At 30.8% G+C, this 20,878-nt stretch overlaps 1 protein-coding gene across 1 annotated transcript in view; it reads right to left on the reverse strand.

Annotated features, from left to right (window-relative positions):
* LOC111632975 (heterogeneous nuclear ribonucleoprotein K-like) overlaps positions 1-20,878 on the reverse strand; it is a 190,425-nt gene that overhangs the window by 44,641 nt on the left and 124,906 nt on the right. The window contains exons 8-9 of the mRNA XM_023377493.1: positions 9,918-10,046; positions 2,944-3,066 (exon numbers count right to left, since the gene is read on the reverse strand). Coding sequence (XP_023233261.1) covers positions 2,944-3,066; positions 9,918-10,046 — 252 coding nt within the window. The remainder of the gene's footprint in view (positions 1-2,943; positions 3,067-9,917; positions 10,047-20,878) is intronic.

The raw sequence follows: 20,878 nt of genomic DNA on the forward strand, positions 1-20,878 counted from the left end.
TATTAGTGTTGTAACGAATAGTATATTCGGCCTCAGGCCGAATACCAAATATTCGGCTCGATTAACTCACGTACGAAAATTGGCGCGCAAACTGCATTATGGCAGGGATCCTGCTCTCTATTGGCCCACTGTCACTACGCTTCGCCAATCGCGTTAATTCTTGGCAGTTGTAGCCGACAGACAAGAGTGTCATGGAAGTATGTGATAAATGATGATATCAAATGTGGATAACAATGAAATGACCTACACGTGTAAATAATGGAAAAAGAACAGAGAAGGACCGCAAAGTAAAAATGTGAAAATAAATATGAAATTGAGTTGATAACATAATTGAACAAGTCAAGGCAGCTTATTAGCACGAAATTTGCGGTTGTCAATGCCAAACAATTGTTGTTCAATTGCCAATTGTTCGGAGAGCTAAATGCTTGTAATGTAAGTCACTTAGCGTGCACAGGCGAAAGTCTGGGGCCGTTCGGGCTATCAAGCTGTCTCGAATCTGTGAAATCATAACTGTGACTTATATCAACGTCCTATCTGTCTCTTTTCTCTATTATCACCAGGCTGAGTCACGTAATTGTAAAATGGGAACTCTAGGACGGAAAAGTGACGAATCGAAAGTATCGTGAGCGCGTATTATGATGTATGCACAGGCATACGTGGATTAGAGCGATAGAGGAAAGAGAAAGGGAAGAGCAAAGACGAGCGCTTAAAAAGAAGGATAGGCAGGGTCAGACCCTCAGATGTGCGAGGATTCTCCAACGATAGACGTGTACGTGTGCTGATCTTTGTAATTATAAATTGTGAATACATGTGACTAATATTATTTTCTTTTTTATTTTGTGCATGTTACAAGTTATAAATAAATATAAACAAACAACACTAACTCGATAACATTAAATCTAAATACCAAAGTGATTAATTTACTGTGTTTTTGTTATTTATTACTTCTGTTTTTAGGTATTCGGTCGAATAGTGAAAAATAGGCCGAATACCGAATAGTAACCGAATATTCGTTACATCACTAATTAATATATAATTATATGTACAGATGAAACTAAACTCAATTTAGTCGCCTAAATGTCCGTAGCGTGGTGCTACGGACGGCGGGAAAGTAGTTCGGCTGCCCGATGATGTTTTACGTAATTATAGGAGTTTTTTACCTTTTTTACGGATACTGTCGCAATTTTTTCGCAGTTTTATAGGAATCGTAATTATAGAAACCGTAATTATAGGGGGGTCTACTGTATTTATGTAAAGAGGGTCAATTGAGCATATTCATGTAATGTCACCACCCCAGCACTATAAGACGACAGATGAACTGAGAACTAATGTGGTGAAGTTAAGGATCAAACAAGGTTGAGACAAAGAAAAAGAAAGGCTTTCAAATTGGATCTGGTAGATTAGAAGTTTCATATTGGTGATAGTTAGGGGAGTTAGATTGTAAGATTACTTTGTGAATTTTTGTAGTTTAAATTCATATTACTTGTCAGTTTTGCAGAGATAAAATTAATGTAGAACTATTCTTAAACTAAGTACCCACATGTCTGGAAAGTTTTTATATATACTTGTTTTAAATTAGATAAAGTATCATTTGAGAATTTTATAACTTGTACAGTTCTGTTTCCCCCAAACTTATTTTGAATTTTTACTAACAACAATTGTATATAGTCAATCATAGCATAATAAATTAATTCTTTTTGGCATATAGCCAAGTGTTTATTTTGCTTTTATGTACATTAACCAATTTTTTTGGACCAAATTCATTCATGTGTTTGTCCATTTTAAAAGTCCAGGCCTGGCAACAACCAATCCCATGTCTTTACAGATAATTTCCAGTCTTCAAAAACAAAAAAATTAGATTGTTGTTGTGTACTGGTACACAATAAGCCAGTACACAATAAGCAAATACAACACGGTTTCGACAACATCATCAAAAAAAATTAGATGTTACAAGTTTCTGGTAATTCCCCCTCTATATAATAATTCTCAGAAAACTACTTAGGAACTAACTATTAATTTTAACACGTGTTACTTTTTTACAGCAAAAAAAGCAGATCAATACACTCTCAAATGTCTGCTACTGATTATATAATTATTGCTATTATCTATTTAATTATTATTATTTAATAAATAAAAGTGAAAGTTTGAGATAATAGATAACTGGATAGCAGTATTGTATTTTCTACAGCTATTTTATGTATTTTATTACATTACTTAGTATATGTAATAGATTTCTAGTTTAAAATAACATAAATAAAGAAGTATTCTTATTTCCAAAGGAAGCACTTCAGTTCTTTGCTTGTGCTAGCAAATTTTCACGTTTCAACTTTTTCAACAGTTTCAACAGCAAATTCTTCAACAGTTTAAAAATTGTTGAAGAATTTTTAAGTGTTTAATAGTAAGAATTTGCTTTCTATTTTATAAGAGAAAAGTTTTGAAAACAATTATATTTTATTTAATATTAATATTTGGTTTGGAGTTCAACCCAAATGCAGCCACATGCAGTTTTTTTTCCATCCCTGTGAAGCAGCAGATTCAACAGTCCCAACATAAGATTGCATTCATCTAGTGATCCTATGCCAATTTCTAAGTTGGTGAGAATAAAAGATTATTTTGGAAGTTTGTTTTCTTCCCAAATTCCTTATAACAGTAAAATTAAAGTGTTTATTGAAAAGGGATTTGATAAAATAGTCAGCTTATCAAGAATTTGGATGAAAAGGTCATTATTTTTAAGTGACACCCAGAGAAATTTAGAATGACATTCATTCTAAATTTTTTACAATATCATATCCTAGAATATATTTAGAACATATTCTTACATAAACAGAGACTGTTGTAATTTACATTTTAGGGCTTATCTCACAAAGCAAATTATTAATAATAAATTATTGCTTTCATTGTTTGAATAATAGAAATTTTCAATATTGTATAAATAAATTATTACCTAGATCCCATATCTCTTCCACTGTTTCTTCCTCCCCCATCACTGTAACCTCCATACTCTGATGCATAATAAGTGTTGTAATTGTGAGGATCATATAATTTGTTTGGTCCTTTTATAGGAGCCTAAAAAATATATTATATATAATTTAGCAATAAAGTTAAATAGTATAAATATTAAATTACAAAATAAAGTTGTTAATTATGCAATATTAACCTTCATCTCATATAAATTACTATAAAAATTCTATTGTAACCATAACTTTATCCTAAACAATCATGTTCTATCTAAACTCAAATAATAATGTCTTTATAAAATTATTAACAAACAGGTTATACAACTTTCCCATGTAACCTTTTCAGTTGCTATATCACACACAATTTATTGTCAACTAACTAAACTATTGATAATATAAAATATGACTTATGAGCTTCATAATCCTTCTTTAAGATAAAACAAATAATTCTGAATGATGCTCATAAGTTTGTACAAAGACTTTATTATTTCTGTCCCATACCTTGTATTTGTATTAGGATATCTAGTTTAAATTTTTACAATAATTTCTTTTTAATTACAGTAGTAACATTAATGATGGTAATGGTTGAAAAAATACCAATGTTATGAATTCTACTAGATATAAATCAGCATACAATAAGTCAGCAAAAATATTAGCCTATCAGACACTTCATTTTTGCATGCAAGATGCAGGGCAATTTTTGATCATATTTTGAAAAAAAGGGTATCCTGTATACCAGGGGTGGCCAACAAGTCGATCGCAAAACCAATTTTGGTCAATCGCTCGCGATGTCTTCACTTAATGTGTTATACTTGTAAGTTGTAACCGAACGCAATGCGTGAACGTAATGCGCAAATGCAACTGTAGTGATATCGGACCTCCTCGTTCTCCCTCGAATGCGGTTTTGTCAGTCCATGTGCAATCCATTTGCATACAGTCGTAAAAGGGGAATAAGAAATGTAGACAAAGGGTCGTAAAACCGAAAAAAAAAGAAGGGACAGAGAGAGTAGATCGGGTCAAGGTAGAGAGAAGAAGGTTGAAGTGGTGATCCCTAAAAGTGACAACGTTGAGTTTCAATTTTCCTTCTGTTTAAAATGTAAGTACTTTTTCTTCGCGTTTTAAATTAAATTGTGGCTTTTCTTTTTTATCTAAACTTAGTATGTATTTCACACCTCCCTCCCCCTCGCCACTTAGACCAGGGATGGGCAACCTTTTTCTGTGTAAGGGCCGCATTTCAAAACTTTTGAACTAACGCCGGCCTCATACAAGGTAAAAGAGGGGGGAAATGCCAGTAAATCACAATTATTTATTCATATCTATATATATAAAAATGAATGTATGTGTGTCTGTGTCTGTGTGTGTGTCCTTCATGCATTGCCACACCGTTTATCCGATTGAAGTGAAACTTTGGGAAGTTATTTAATATACTCTGGCGAAGGTTTGTGGCATAGTACGATTGCCATAAAACTTTGGAAAGTTTTTTTAATTTTTTAATACACTCCCGCGAAGTACATTTATCCTACGATAGATGGCGCGCGTTTACACGAGCATTCGCGCACAGTGTGTCCGATCGATTTCAAATTGTGAAGACCATTTCCCCCCTTAAAAAATATCTCTATATATGCATTTGTGAACTGTTATTTACGATATGTATAATAATTTTTGTTTAATCACTTTATTTCAACTTTTTTTTTGCTAATTATGTATTCCCTCGAGCTTCGTTAAAACCTTAACTGTACCCCGAACAACAACCGAAGTTGTAGGAAGAAATTCGCGTATTTTACCGATCTAGGTATCCCCCCTTTTCCAAATTTTAATATCGACTCAAAATAATTTAAAAAGACAAATTACAATAAAACGGTTTATTATCCAACTATCAGAAATTTCACAACATGCCAAGGAAGAAAGGAAGGAGCAATTAAATAATGAAAATTATAAAGGATTTAAAAATATATATAAAAATGGGGAATATCGCACTTCTGACAATCGCAGCGAGTGTGTGGGCTAAATTTGGAGAATCCGTGCTTCTCGCATGGACAACTGTATGTGGCCGGCTCACGCGTCGAAAAACCTTCCGATTTATTCGTGTACACACCAGAGGGAAAAACAAAAAATATCGTGTATCCACAAACACTCCAATAAATAAATAGAATTGAAACGACACTTTGAAATGTTTTTCCCATGAAAATGAATAATAATAATAAGTTTCAATAAAAATAATAAAATGTAAATTGAATTTTATCATAACGAGTTTGCTTGAATTTCCTTTCTTCTGAGATCGCAGCAATGTGCGACGGGTAAGCTAGTATAATTATAAAATAGAATAGGTATACTTAATTTAGCTTCTAGAACTGATGTAAACATAATGTATCAAAAATATTTGATTAGATATTAGTCACTGCTAGTTTTAAATTAGTTTTGATGCGAGTCTGTTAGCCGGTTTCTCATTTTAATTTTTACTAAATTCATTGCAGGAAAAACTATTCACACACATAAGTTGTAGAAAATAACGTTTGAATTTTTGCTGCTTACTTTTTAAGCTAGGAAATTGATATATTTATACAGATGTTATGCGACTCTGGCCACGGAATGGCCATCCCTAACTTAGACTATGCCTACGACAACAAATCGATCGCGACACATTTTTAAAATAAAAAGTAGATCTTATGTACACAAAAGTTGGCCATCCCTGATTTTTTGTTTTGTGCCATCTTATGTGGCACAAAAGTTGACAAATTAAACATCAACAAATGGTAAAATAAATATTTTATAATTATTTGTAATTACAAATAACATAGCATTCTAAATCTTTTAAAGCATAGTGGACAAAACTCTGCCCTGTTTTAGAGACATTCTCATTGAATAGCTTCTTCTATTTGTTCTACCTTTATCTTTTGTCTGTCATCCACAATAGTTTCACCCATCAGAACAATGATTTCTCAAAATTTAAGAATAATTTTTTTTTAATTTTATGATCACGTTATCATCTAATAAGTTCATTATAATGGATATCATGCTTCATTTCTAAACAATTTCTTTTAAAAAACTGATTAGTTTATTGATAAGTCAAGTTAATATAACAATTCCCACAAATCAGTGAAGTTCACTGATACTAGATGGCATAACTGGTAATCTATGCTAGTTTTCTTGCCTTTCTTTTGCATCATCTCAGTTTATAGTTATTACAAATAAGTGAAATTGTTGTATTGGGACTTTTAATAAGTTCTTGCAGTTTTCCAACAGATGGCATTACCAGAACCACCTGCATGTATTTTTAAATGGTGACGCATCTGTAAGGAAGTACAATAAGTCATCTTTTGAAATTCAGTATGTGTCATTTTGCGAAAGTGTGAACAACTTATTTTTTCATAGTGTTAAACATGTCGAGTTTTGTGCAAAAAAAAAAAAAAAAGTATTTGTATTTGCAAGAAATGTTATTGCACTATTTTATTCAAAAAAAAATTGCAGCTGAAACACACAGATTTCTTGTTGAGACTTACGGCGATCTAGCTCTGCCAGAAACAACAAGCAGAGATTGGTTTAAACACTTCAAAAATAATGATTTTGATACTGAAGATGAAGAATGATCTGGAACACCAAAAAAGTTTGAAGACAAGGAATTGGAGGAATTACTTCATGAAGACTCATGTCAGACGCTAACTGAACTTGCAGAATCACTAGGAGTTGATCACACAACAGTTTCAAAATGTTTGAAAGAATTAGGAATGATTCAAAAGCAAGGACATTGAATGCCATATGAGTTGAAGCCATGAAATATCGAACAGCGTCTTTCCATGTACGAACATCTGCTTCAACGGCAGAAAAGGAAAGGTTTTCTGCATTGTATCGTGACTGGAGATGAAAAATGGATACACCTAAGCATAGAAAATCATGGGGTAAACCCGGCCACGCATCAACATCATTAGCTAAGCTGAATATCCATGGTTCGAAGCATCTTCTCTGCATTTGCTGGGATTGGCTAGGTGTAGTTTATCATGAGCTGCTCAAATCAAACAAAACCATCACGTGAGATCGCTATCGGCTACAATTGATGTGCTTGAGCCAAGCATTGAAGGAAAAAACTGCCACTATATGAGCAGAGACATGACAAAGTGACTTTTCAACATGACAATCCTCAGCCACATGTTGCACAACTGGTGAAAACCTACTTGGAAATGCTTAAATGGGAAGTCCTACCCCATCCGCCATATTCACCAGACATTGCCCCTTCCGATTATCACTTGTTCCGATCGATGGCACATGGCCTGGCTGAGCAGCACTTCCATTCTTATGAAGATGCCAAAAAATGGGTTGATTCTTGGATAGCCTCAAAAGACGTGTCGTTTTTCTGACGTGGAATTCAAATGCTGCCAGAACAATGGGAGAAAGTAGTGGCTAGCGATGGACAATACTTTCAGTGACGTGTTTTTTACGACTTTTTTTTAAATGAAGTGTTAATTTTCATGAAAAAACAGCAAGAACTTATTCAAGGTCCCAATAGTATTTCACATAAATTTATGCATTATAAAGAAAAGTTAGCTGTTTTTTCAAATATTGTGCTTAGCAGAGGAAACTTGTTTATACAACAAAATGTTTGGAATCCAACATATCCTTGACAATAAAAACAAATTATGTTAATTTTTAGAACAGCTTTGTAATAATGATTCATACTGTAAATAATTATAAATAATATATAGTGTATTACTTTTAAACCCATCATGTATTTTGTATGAATACATAAAAATAAATGATAAAATTATAACAATATTCAATTACTTGATTATATTACTTTGAACTTACATCCATGTTTAGTGTCTTCTTGTTTTCTTACTTGTGAAATAAGAATATATTTATGATATAAACATGGAAAATCATGTGAAAAATAATTGTTTAATTTCAAAATATGTTAAAATAACAACTGAATGTTACATTAAAACATTCTAGAAGTAAACAAGATGCATCTCCTCATTAAAGTAAAACATTATTGAGGAGATAAACCTACATAACATTTTATATCAAACACTTTATATTTTAATTATCATATTATTTTATATGAAATATGTGGAGTAATCAAAAAGTAACTTTACTACATCCAGAGTTAAAAACCAAAGCACTGTTGAATGTAACTCCAATATAGGTAGCTGGTAATGACCAACATTGGCAATACAAATAGTTACAATGTGTTGTGACAACATTTCCAAACGATAAGTTTAGAAAAGTGGTCTTACAATAAAGTCTGAACAGTTATTTAATTTTTGTGGACTAAAAAGATTTCCTTAATTCTGTTATCAATTCATTGAGGTATATGGGGACACCATGATGTCCCATAAGAGATGCAGAATGATGTCAGAGATTAGTATGTGAGTGATGAAAGATGGAAGTTGATATCCAAGCTGCACAACAGGGAAAAACAACATTAAAAATCTAACTCCCAGAAACTAAGGAAATTTCTCAAAAAAAGTAGATCTCTGCCAATTATGACAAAACTTTTTAAACTACTTGGAGTGAGAGTTTTATTGCATTCCTTAAATTTAAAATAAGATATCTGTTTTGAATAAAATTTTGATAACTTATTTTTCTTATAAATACAGTGGGATACACTAAAACAAAATATAATTGATTCTAGAACCTTATTCATTACAGCATGAATGTTATAGCATACATTGAAATGTATGGTATTTTGGGGTATTCCATTCCAGGCCCACAGCTTAACCTGTTCTGTGTTATTCCCAAGACATATCTTGGGCTGAAAAATAAAGACCCAGACTATTGGACCCGATATCTCTCATTTTTGCATCAGAACATTTTTTAACACTAAATGTTGCTACTTCTCATAATTATCATACTAAAACTAACTTCCAAAATATGTTTTTTTTTTTCTTTTCTTTCTTTTTACACTTTTCAATATGTCTATTTTGTTTAAGCAAAATAAAAAATAATTTGAAATGATACAATAGCCACAATTATTATTTTTCTAAAACATGCAATTTTCATTAGGCTTAAAGTTGAAAAAATTTAACATGAAGTGATACACATCGGAGAAAAATTTAAACATGGGACAGGTTAAAGCAAAATTACATCTAACAATCATTTAAACAGGAAAAATATACTACAAAATCAAAAATATAAGTGTAAAAATAATATAAAATTTATTTAACTTTTATACACTATGCAAGTTTATATCTGTTCCATAATATTACAACATGAACTGTTAATCTAGAGATTCCTTTCACAACCTATGCACTTTTTATTTCTTCCTTGTTTTTTAAAATCATACTGATAGTTTACTTAGCCATACCATACTCAGCACTAAGACAGAATCACTATTTTCACTTTCTCCCTTAAAAATACTTTCTTAATGTCTAAGTTAATTAACTTTCTTACTCTATTTTGCAATCTCATGGCTAAAATTATATTGCAAAACAATTTAAAAATACATTTTTATTGGTAAAGATGAAAATAAATAAATATTTGAACTTTACAAACTGTAACAAAGACAATGACTAATTCTATAATCAAATCAGTGAAAACATTGAAATGTCATGTGCATGCATGTGCTATGTTAGCCTATGTTCTTTGTAGCATCATTTGTTCTAGCATACTCCACTGAATATCTTACCTTTCACTACTTAACCTCAATTATCTGAATGACAAGTGTGAAGTTGTATTATTGCATCAGAAAGAAAAAAAAAAGACTACTTAATTTCTGACATACAATATAATGTATTGTCTTAAGTTTATGTATATTAATAACTCATTTAATTCATTTTTTATTTTTTCTCAAATACTTAAAACTAATCAACGATTAGAGACAAATGCTTATTCATAAGATATTTTATTGGAGAAATCTACAATAACTAAATCTTTAATTTTCAAAACTTTTACGCAATAGAACAGAAGTTTAATTATTATTATTATTATTTAAAAAATATTATATTACATTATATGAAATTCACTTACCTGACTGATTATATCACATATTTCTTTTACACAATCAATGACAACATTTGGAAAACCTGATATTTGAACAACTCTTTCAGTAGATACAGGACAACAGTTACTATATACCTTAATATGAGCTCCAGTTTTCTTTTAAATAAAAAATAAATAACTTTAGTTATTTTGAAAGTATAAATGATAAAATCTAAAAAATTATCTAATTCATTTATTTCTAAATAATGTATAATTTTGAGTATGTGTTTGTGCATGTATATAGATACATACACATACTCAAAATTATTCATATATACAAGGAGAAATAAAAAGTTTAATGACTTTTTCCTGTCTATAGTAATGCAAATAATGGTACCAAAGATGTCAAAGTGTACCTACATCCTTTTTAGCTTTTTGTCCTTATTACATTTCTGTGTATATATTGTCTAATTGAACTATGTTTATTAATAGGACTTCCATATGCTATCAACCATGAGAAATTGAATTACTGGAAAGTGTCACACAAATAGGTACCATACCAACACCTGATCATTAGTCTATGTGATTTCCTTGAAAGAATTATTACTGGTTATTAGACATGGGTTTTTCATTTTGTGCCGGCATCCAAATATGCTTCAATAGAAGAAAAACATCCATCACTAACAGTCAAAAAAAAAAAAAAATTTAAAGTTATGCAGTCAGCCTATAAAGTTTTGTCATCTATTATGGGAAACCATAAGTGTCATCTAAACGGAATTTCTGCACCACTGACAAACTGAATGGACAAAGATATTGTCAAACTTTCCAAAAGTTAAAAGGAGGCTATTCAAAAGATAAAGCTTAAACTGTTGGCTAAATATATGGTTTCTCAACAACAATGTGCATACTGCCAAAACACAATACTTTTGAAAAAATTAATTGTGTTTTGGGAGCATTTGGACCATTCACCACACAGTCCAAATTGTGCTCAGTGATTTTTCATCTCTTCTTCAAGCTGAAGGACATTCTGCACAAACAGTTAGCCAGTAATATAAAAGTTGCAGTATGAAAGTGCTTAAAAAGTAGGACTAATTTCTTCAGACAAGGTATCAAACAATTTGTGTAGTGTTGGGACAAATGTTTTAACAAACTGTAATTATATACAATTTCATGATGAACTCAGGATATTTTTCTTCTAATTATTAATTAGAGATTCAGACTATGTACAAAAAATTATTTAATTTTTGAGTCTATCAATTAATCCTTTTTTTCATACATCATAGAAGTAGCCTTTACATTGGTTTGAAGAAATCACTTCATAAAAACGTATAACAATAGGTAAAATTTACAATTAAAAACGATCAGACGTCAGCCTTTCATTTTAGGTATCTGACGCCTTAACATTAAAAATTAAGTAAATCTTCTCACACCACTGCCAAGTTTTAAATTTTACCTATTGTTATACGTTTTTATGAAGTGATTTCTTCAAACCAATGTAAAGGCTACTTCTATGGTGTATGAAAAAAGGATTAATTGATAGACTCAAAAATTAAATAATTTTTTGTACATAGTCTGAATCTCTAATTAATAATTAGATGTAATTATATAGAAAAATAGAAGAATGACCAATGTGCATTGAAATATATATATACATGCATGCATAAATGTATGAGGCACAATATAAAAAAAATTTTAATTCTTGTAATAACCATGTTGTAATGAGAGACGACAAAAATAATATTACAATGCCTACTGATCTATCTTCATTGATCACACTGTATTAATGTATATCTCAAACATTCAATGTTAACATTACATTTTATTATATTATTTACATTAAAAATAAAATCACTAATCTGACAAATTTGTAAATTGCTTTAATGAATTCTAAACAGAACATAAAATTAAATAAAAATACTTTTTAGGCAAAACAATTCTCTTTAGCTACTTAACTTAAAAAAAAAAAAAAAGAAGGAGAGAGAGAGAGAGAAATTATATAAACATTACCACCATAGCAACTGAATAAAAATCTCTCTCTCAAACTAAAAATAAAAATAATAGTTCTGCAGAAACCTAAAACTGCATAGATTATAGCTAAGTCAAATTAAAATATTTTTCTTAAATATTGTATGAGAAATATTTTAAACACAAATCATAGATATAAATGACTATGATTATATGATAGTATAGCTGTTTTGATGAAATAATAATTCTTTATCTCTGCCTGAACCTAATTGTTGTGTTTTTGTTCAGGTGATAAACAACACACCTGTGCTAACCTATGAATCTAGAAGAATAAATCAATGGTCTTAAAAATCTCTCATATATGAATCTCAAAATAACCTGACTTATTCATAGTTTAGTCCAGCACCAATGATTAGCAAGATTATATTATACCACTATTACCATCACAATTCCTTCTACTATTTTAATTCTTGATTACCTACAGAACATTTGAAGATTAGAACATATGAATGATCTCAAAAGAGAAATTCATAACAATAACAACTCAATCATTATCCTTTATTTTAGAGATTTTATTTTATAAGTAATAGATATGTATATATCCATGGTGCAGTTTACTTTATATTACTTTTAAAAAATCAATTTTTCAAAAATATTTCCTCATAATTTCCTCAATATTTCCTACAAAAAAATTTTCAGTAAGCATGGTGTTACACTAGCAGCCAAATTAAAAAATAAAATTAAAAACAACATCAACACCAATAATCAAAAATAACGAAATACTAAACCAAGCAGGTGTCATATACGAAATAAAATGCACATGTAAGAACCCAGCAATATACATTGGCGAAACAGGAAGACAACTCGGTACCAGAATTAAAGAACATAAAGCAGCAATTAGACTTAATTATAACCAATCACCGTGGACAAATCACTGTAAGGAATTTGGATGCACAATAAATGAAAAAAGTATAACAATTATTCATAAAGAAAAAGATATTTATCTAAGAAAATTCAAAGAGCACTTTGAAATCATTAATAAAAACAAAACCATAAACCTAAATGATGGAATGGAGGTAGACGACGTGTGGGAGGAAACGGGAGGAGCTAAAGGAAAAGAAAACAAAAAGAGGGGGAAACAGTCTAAAAATGCCTTAGGGGACATAACATCAACACTGGGCAGATGTCGATCTAAAACTTAAAACAGGTTAGTTAACCATTGTATAACTATTGTAGTAATTTACCGATGTAATAATTAAATTTACCAAATTTATAGAAATGTAAAAATCCTGAAGAGGGGTGCAAATTAAAGAAAATATTGCACCCGAAATGCATAGAAAATAAAGAATACGAATAAAAGCTTTGTCTCTGATTAAATGCGGTCCAGGCAAAAAAACGGGGGTTATTTAGGTACAATTAACCCATAAAGTTTTTTCATCAATTTTGAGGAAATATTTTTGAAAAATTGATTTTTTAAAAGTAATATAAAGATTTTATTTTGTTTAAAGAATGAAAACTCCATACCTTATCTGTACAAAATTCTAAAGTAATGATAAAATCTTACGATTAACATGACTGACACTTAATAAGCAAACATCACCTATTTCAGATTAAACAATCTCTTATTGAAGTTAAAGAATTTCCTCTTAATCCCTGTTACTGATTTATAAAATAGAAAAACCATATTTGAAAACATTGAAATGACTGTTATAACTTTTGTATGGTTTAATAACACTAAAGTGGCTTCTCGTTTTTTAAAACATCTTTGTACATAGTTCATTCATAACATTTTCAATACATTCTTGTTTCTATTGATGCATTGACAATTATTTTTTTAGACTTGTTGTTGCACTAACTTGTACATGTTATTTCAAACTAATCTGTTCACGTTATTTCAGCCCATTTCTGAAGACCAGGCCTGGCAACTGACCAACACTTGTCATTCATTATTTTATATAACAGTGTTTCATTAGGTTTAGTTTTGGGCTTAGAAATGGTGTGTTACAAGCATATCTGTTTACATTTTCATATTTATATTGTTCCTGTGTAAGTATATGAAAATATTTGACACATTTGAAGCAGTGGAAAGTTGTTTGTTACTATGGTAAAAAATGTGATTTCAATGATTATGGAAAAGACAAAATTGCTGCCTGGATAGTTGAATGCATTTCCTAAAGTAAAATAACTCAAAGTTTAAATATAGCTAAGTCATCAATAAGTAAATTTTTGCAACAGAAGACGTTCAACCTGAAAATCAAATTCTCGACAAAAAACAAGTGATTGCTTGACAACAAAGATGCATATTTAAATTGGCAACAAAAAACCAATGTACTGTAAAGCAAATAACAGAACATTTGCAAGGTTGTGTTTCAAAATCAGCTGTTGATCGCGCATTGTTGAAATCTGGAAAAGCTAAATTCAGAAGAGTTAAGAGAAAACCTTATCATAAGACACATTGCAAAGAGGAAAGTCTCACCTGGGCCAAAAATCATATGACCTGGGACAAGGAATGGACCAAAGTTATTTTCAGTGGGGGAAAAGTTTACTTTAGACAAACCAGATGATCTTAAATTTTACTGGCAGAATCTATAGAAGGAAGACCATTAATGCAGTAAACATGCAAGGTGGAGGATCAGTAATGATTTGGTGAGTCTTTGGATTAAAGGGTAAACCAATTAGAACAAGTAAATAATAGGATAAACTCTTGACTACAGTAGAGCCTCGAAAACTCGGCACTCCGGATAACTTGACCACACCCTGGCAGGGCAAAAAAATCCTTAGTTAATTAATTTTCATGATAAAGACAGCTTTATGCCTCAAAGTATTTTTCTGAAGTCTGTCTTATCAGGTAAATTACTGTACAGTGTATTCATTAATTTTAATTTTCATGTAGTAAAGGCTCTATGCGTTCATAAAAGACGTACTTTCCCTTTGTTTAAAGGTATTTGGGCAGTTTATTTTCTGTTGTATTCTCAAGTAAACAATACATACAAGTACAGTACAGTATTTTCTGAGGAAACACTCATACTTATTTTTTTTTTAACCCCATTTCCGATAACCCGGCATTTTCACAAACTCGGCCACCCTTCGGTCCACATTAGGCCGAGTTTTTGAGGCTCTACTGTATCAAAATATGCTGCAAATCAATGTTTCCATATACCACCAAAATTTGTGTTAGGAATTACTTCTTTCAACAGGTGCCTCATATTTCTTTACTTAATGCCTCAGTTTACATCTCAATCATGCAAGGAGAGAAGTTCCAGGAAAAATATTAAGCTTTTGGATTAGCCTGCATTACATCCCAACATAAATCTGATGAAAAATTTGTGGAGATCATTGAGAGACAGATATATAAGAATGATCAACAATTTTTCAATTTAAAATAAATAATTTTAAAACAATTTATCATCATTAATTGTCTTTCCATACCTCAGGAATTGTAGTGAGATTATTTGGAGGTTTTAGGCCACCAGGGGGCAAGAAGTAAGAAGAAAAAGGCATTAAAAAGAAGAATAGAGCTATGTAAGGCCCCAACTAAGCAATAATGCTACAGGACTAAAAATTATAATCAATATCTTCATTTGAACTTCACTGTCACTACCAGCGTCACTTGAGTCTTCATTTTCAGATGATGCAAGATACACAATGTGCCAACTTCTGACCAGTCCACACACACCACTTCTTCTGGTATTAGTTTCCATAAAGCCACAATCCATCACACATCTGAGACAGGGATAGTTTTCTTAGCCTTCCTCCCGGCATCGTCTCCATCACAGTGTACCTCCAATTATGATAGAAATGTCGCAGATGAGCTCTAAAAGGACAGTTGACAAATACATCAAGTGGCTGCAGCATTCCAGTCATCTCTCCTGGTATCACAACTATGTCACTTTTCTCTTCCCTCATCATCTTTTTCACACTTTCAGTCAGATAACCTTGGAAGTTGTCAACAACCAATATGAACTGTCAACGTAACAGTGCATCTGGATGCTGAAACCACACTGACTTCAGCCAATCCATGTAGAGTTCTTTTGTCATTCAGCCTTGATCTTGAACTTATACCAATATTCCAGGTAGTAATATTTCTTTTAGCAAGGTTTCATCTTAAAAATGATGTAGAGTTTTCCATCAGCAGTGATGCACAACATTACAGTATAATGCTGCTTTTCTGCTCCCGCTGTTTGCACCAGAACAGTTTTTCCACCTGTCTGATTGACTGTAGTGTCACTTGGTATATCAAAGAAGACAGGAGTTTCATCAGCATTACCTATTGCTCTTAAGTCGTAGCAATGTACCTTTCTTAAAGTAAGGAAATGTTTCTGAAATGTGAACAGTTTTTCTTCATAGGTGTCAGGAAGCCACTGCACCATTGAAGTTTGACATCAAATCATGTCATGCCATAAAACGTCTTGCCCAGCTGTAACTACTCTTAAATTCACTTTTGGGAATTTTCATATTATGAGCAATCCTTCAAGCTTTGAACTGAATCATTTCAACAGATACAGAAAATCCATTTGCCTAAATTTCACAGAAATATCTCAACAGATTTGCTTCCAGGTCAGAATATCTCGCTGTCTTTCTGCATAACAATTACTGATTTTGTGATGTTTTCTCAACAGCATCATTTGTTTCAATCCATCGCTGCACATTTTTTCCATCTAGTTAAACTTCCTTCCTGCTACTCAATTTCCATTTTCTTGTGCAAAACACACCACTTGCAATTTAAACTTTGCTGTGTAATTCGCTCTCACAAAGTTTAACATGCAATGAGCAAGCAAGCAAGCACTCAACATAAACATTAACCATCATTTCATCCCTGTTTGAAATTTGCAGTGTTGCTATATTTCTGTAGACTCATGTATCTACTTTCACCTCTCAACAGAATTCTAAGATTTTTATTTTTTCCAAATATATTGTTTCAAAAATGGAGTGTGGCGTATACATTCGTAAATATACTAAATTCAATAATTTAAAATTGGTTCATTTTCTTTATTATCTCAATTACTAAAGACTAAAGATGTTTGTTTATTATCTATAAGCTTAATTTTGGATAAACTTTTATTTTAAACATGAAATATTTAAAAGTCAGATATTCATTTGGTATACTGTAATTACAAGTACAGAAGAGCATCAATTATCCAACCCCTGATTAACCACCACCTCGGTTAACCGACCACGTTCCAGTCGGCAAATTCAAATGTCTGCTAGTGATGTGGCTCTACAATATTTGGCCATGTCTTGGCTACTTTAATATTATTTTTACGTGTTTTAGCTAGCAACACTGGATCGACCATGAAAGGGAGCCAGTATTTAAATGAGGCTTAATTTTCTAATTTTTAATGATACAATAGCGATGATTATTATTTAAAAAAAAAAATTGATAGGCTTAACATGGAGGAAAATTCAACATGAATTAGGTTAATAGCAATATACTAATATACTAATTACATGGGATATAATAACATACTACACTAATAATGGATTTTTTCATACTTTTCGGTTATCCGACCAACCCCAGTCCTCAATTGAGTCGGATAATCGATGCTCTACTGTATTTTCAATGATGGTACATAATCATCTTCAGGTACGAATAGTAAAAAAAAAAAATACAAAGTTTTTACATTAATAACTTAACATAGTATACTACATCTCTTAATTATCAGAAAGACAGTCTTGTACTCCTAGTAAGTGCCATTCAATTGCTGACAACTAAACTTCAACTATTTTCTTATACAGGGTGGTTATAATTAAAGTTGCATTACTCAGACCTGTTTAGAGCTCATTCTCATGGACTTATTTTGATAAAACTTGAAAAAATATTTACGTTGAATTTTTACCACTAGGTGAAAAAATGGAACATGAACAAAAAACACAAAATGGAAACATGCAAAAGATTTTTATTTACAACATTTGTTCAATGTGCAATCCATTTGCATCAATTACATGTTCAAAATGCCTTACAGCATAATATTTTTTTGCATTTGTCTTTTCCCCATGATTCATATAACTTATATATAAAGTTTCATCAAAATATGTCCATGAGAATAGGCTCTAGACAGGTCTGAGTAGCGCAGCTTTAATTATAACCACCCTGTATTAATCAAAATATTGTTCTGAATAAATCAATTTAAAATCATAATATTTCATTTAAATATCTCTCATAAAATATCAAATTTTAGGATAAAACAAAGTTTCTACTTAATAAGCATTTACAAACTAAAATTAAATTTTCTGGTACTTGTAGGTTATACAATAGCTTATGGCCATGATGGTGCAAGTGATATTTTTGTAATACAGTATCACTCAACTAGTGGACACCATCAAAACTGAGAAGTTTGTACACTATTCAAAGGTGCAGTATATGACAGCAACCATATTGTATTTTAACCTGATCATTATAAAGTAAAGAATACGATGGATTACAAAAATATCAAATTTGCATTAGAAATATGAAAATAAAGTATATGTAACATATATAATTATTGGGTTGTTCGGAAAGTAATTTTGTTTCTTTTTTTCCTGTGACAAAAAACACAATATTTTTTATAATAAATAAATATTTTATTGAATTATGTATTGACCATTTTGGTCAAATACCTGTTGCCATCATTTCTGGTAGTAGCACGATTCCACATTTATAAAAGCTTTGATGTTTGCTTACAAAAAACTGATCCAAGTGATTTTTGACATTTTCATTTCAAGAAAATGTCTTACAGTTTAAAAAATTTTGTATAGATCAGAACAAGTAATAATCTGGGGGTGCCTGATTTGGTGAATATGGTTGGTGTGATAGCACATCCTATCTAAGCTGTAACAGTTTCTGATGAGTTACCAAATTTGTGTGAAATTTGGTGACATTATCATGGTAAAACATTACACCTCTTTTTTGGTCAATTCTGCCCTTTTCTGTTTGATGATATTACTCAATTTGTTTACTCGATGGCAGTACACTTTCAAATCAATTGTTGAATTGTCTGGTAAAAGCTCCAAAAAGAAAAAAGATTTCCTTAAAATCCCACCAAAAAGAGCATCTCTCTTTAAGAACACGTGGAACCCATACATCGAGCTTTGAAACGAAACCAATTCGTTTCAAGTAATCATAAACGGATGAATTAGACAAATTTAATCTCTTAGTGATTTCATGTATTGTTATTTGGCAGTTTGCTTCAATCAATACCTTTATTTTGTTTTAATTGGCTTCAACTAGCCATCCAGAATGTGGTGCATCTTCAATATTGAAATTGCCAAAACGAAATTTCATAAACCAGTTTTGGCACTGTCTTTCTCTTGATAACATCATCTCCATACATGCACCACAATTTTTTTCTTGCTTGAACAGCATTTTGATTTTTTTGGTAATAAAAACGCAAAATATGCCGAAAATGATGCTTTCGATTTTCCATATTTGATGAAACACCGAAAAATAAAAAAATTGTACAAAATCAAACAAAATTTTTTACAAATAAGCCTTTAAATTTCAGCTGTCAAAATATATAATGAAAATGTGGTTTAAAATGAAATTGGTTGGTAAAATACATCTAATTCCTCTAGTAATAAAAAAACAAAATTACTTTCCAAACAACCCAATAATATATTGAAATCATTATTATGGACAGAAGGATGGACGAAGGTCTGTTTTGGCAACAGGAGTTTGAATGCTGAGTTAGAAAGGAAATTTGCCAACCACTTCAAGGAATAAGAAACATATTTGGTATTCTTGCAATTATAACATCATTTATGATCTAAATGAGTAATAAAAATTGATATAGGAATTTATCTGCTTTGTAGTTATCGAGTAGGTGTAATTTTTTGAACATTTTTGCTTTTTTCAATAAATATATCTTCCTAAACTTTAAAGTGGTGAACAATGATACTTTGTAAAAAGATTAACAAAAATTAATATTAATGAGTAATACAGTACTTTTAATTGTTAGTGAATTATTACTGATTGCTTTAATAAATATATCTCTTTTAGTAACAAAAAAAATTTTGTTAACTTTTGGAACCTAATCTGTAATTTCGATATCTGTAATTTTCTGAATAGGATTTAATTATTTCTCACTTTCATAAGAAAACCAATGCAGTGGGGAAATCAACTACAGATTTACTAGATATAAATCATTTAATACTTAAAATTTTGAAAAAAAACTTCCAACTTATGTTGCCTATATTGAGACCTTTGATTCGGTAATACCTAACACACTTTGAAACATACTAAGAAACCATTTTGACATAGACCCAGTAATACACTCCTGGCTACATAATTACTTTTTTATGTAAGAAATACCAGATTAAAATATGCAATTGTTCTTTTTTAGATTTTTCTCCTTTGTGCAGCATACAACAAAAGCTGATTATAAGTGAAAAAATTTTTTCTGCATATTGATGATTTGTTTGATAATATAAATTCTAAAGTTGTGGCTTATGCTGATGACATAAAATTATTAAATCATGATCCTCATCTTTTATGATTGGACTTAAATCAACTCATTGCCAAATTTAATAAAGTCAATCTTACAATAAATTATCATTATGTGTATCTCCTGTCTGCATGACGCCCCTTCCTCCATTCCATTTAAGAGATCAGATCTTGTGATATATCAACTCTTTCAATGACCAGAAATAATCTATGATAATAAACTGAACTTTAAAGATCATACTGATTGTGATAAAATTTCTTGCAATCTGTTGTATGATTTTTTGGGGATTCTGTAAAAATATATTGCATAAATCTATATCACACTCATTTTCTTTTCTTTTTTTGCTAGTTTTCAATCATTAATTGACTACTGTCTCTCTATTTGGTCTGTGGCTGCTCCTTCACTAATCTCCAAAATTTTGCATGAACTGCATTTACTGTTAAATAAATTGTGTAACCTACCACTTACTCACAAGTCTTACTGCTGCAAGTAGACACATCAGCTTATCTGATCTCAAAGAGTGCATAAAATACTTATATTGTGTTCTTTTTTATAAACATTTTAATTGTTTAGTATGGCCACACTGGTTTTATTTAAAAGTACCCATCAATCCACCCTTAGTTC

This window comes from Centruroides sculpturatus, unplaced genomic scaffold, assembly GCF_000671375.1.
Source record: "Centruroides sculpturatus isolate CEXI.00-Female unplaced genomic scaffold, Cexi_2.0 scaffold110, whole genome shotgun sequence".
Classification (NCBI taxonomy): Eukaryota; Metazoa; Arthropoda; class Arachnida; order Scorpiones; family Buthidae; genus Centruroides; species Centruroides sculpturatus.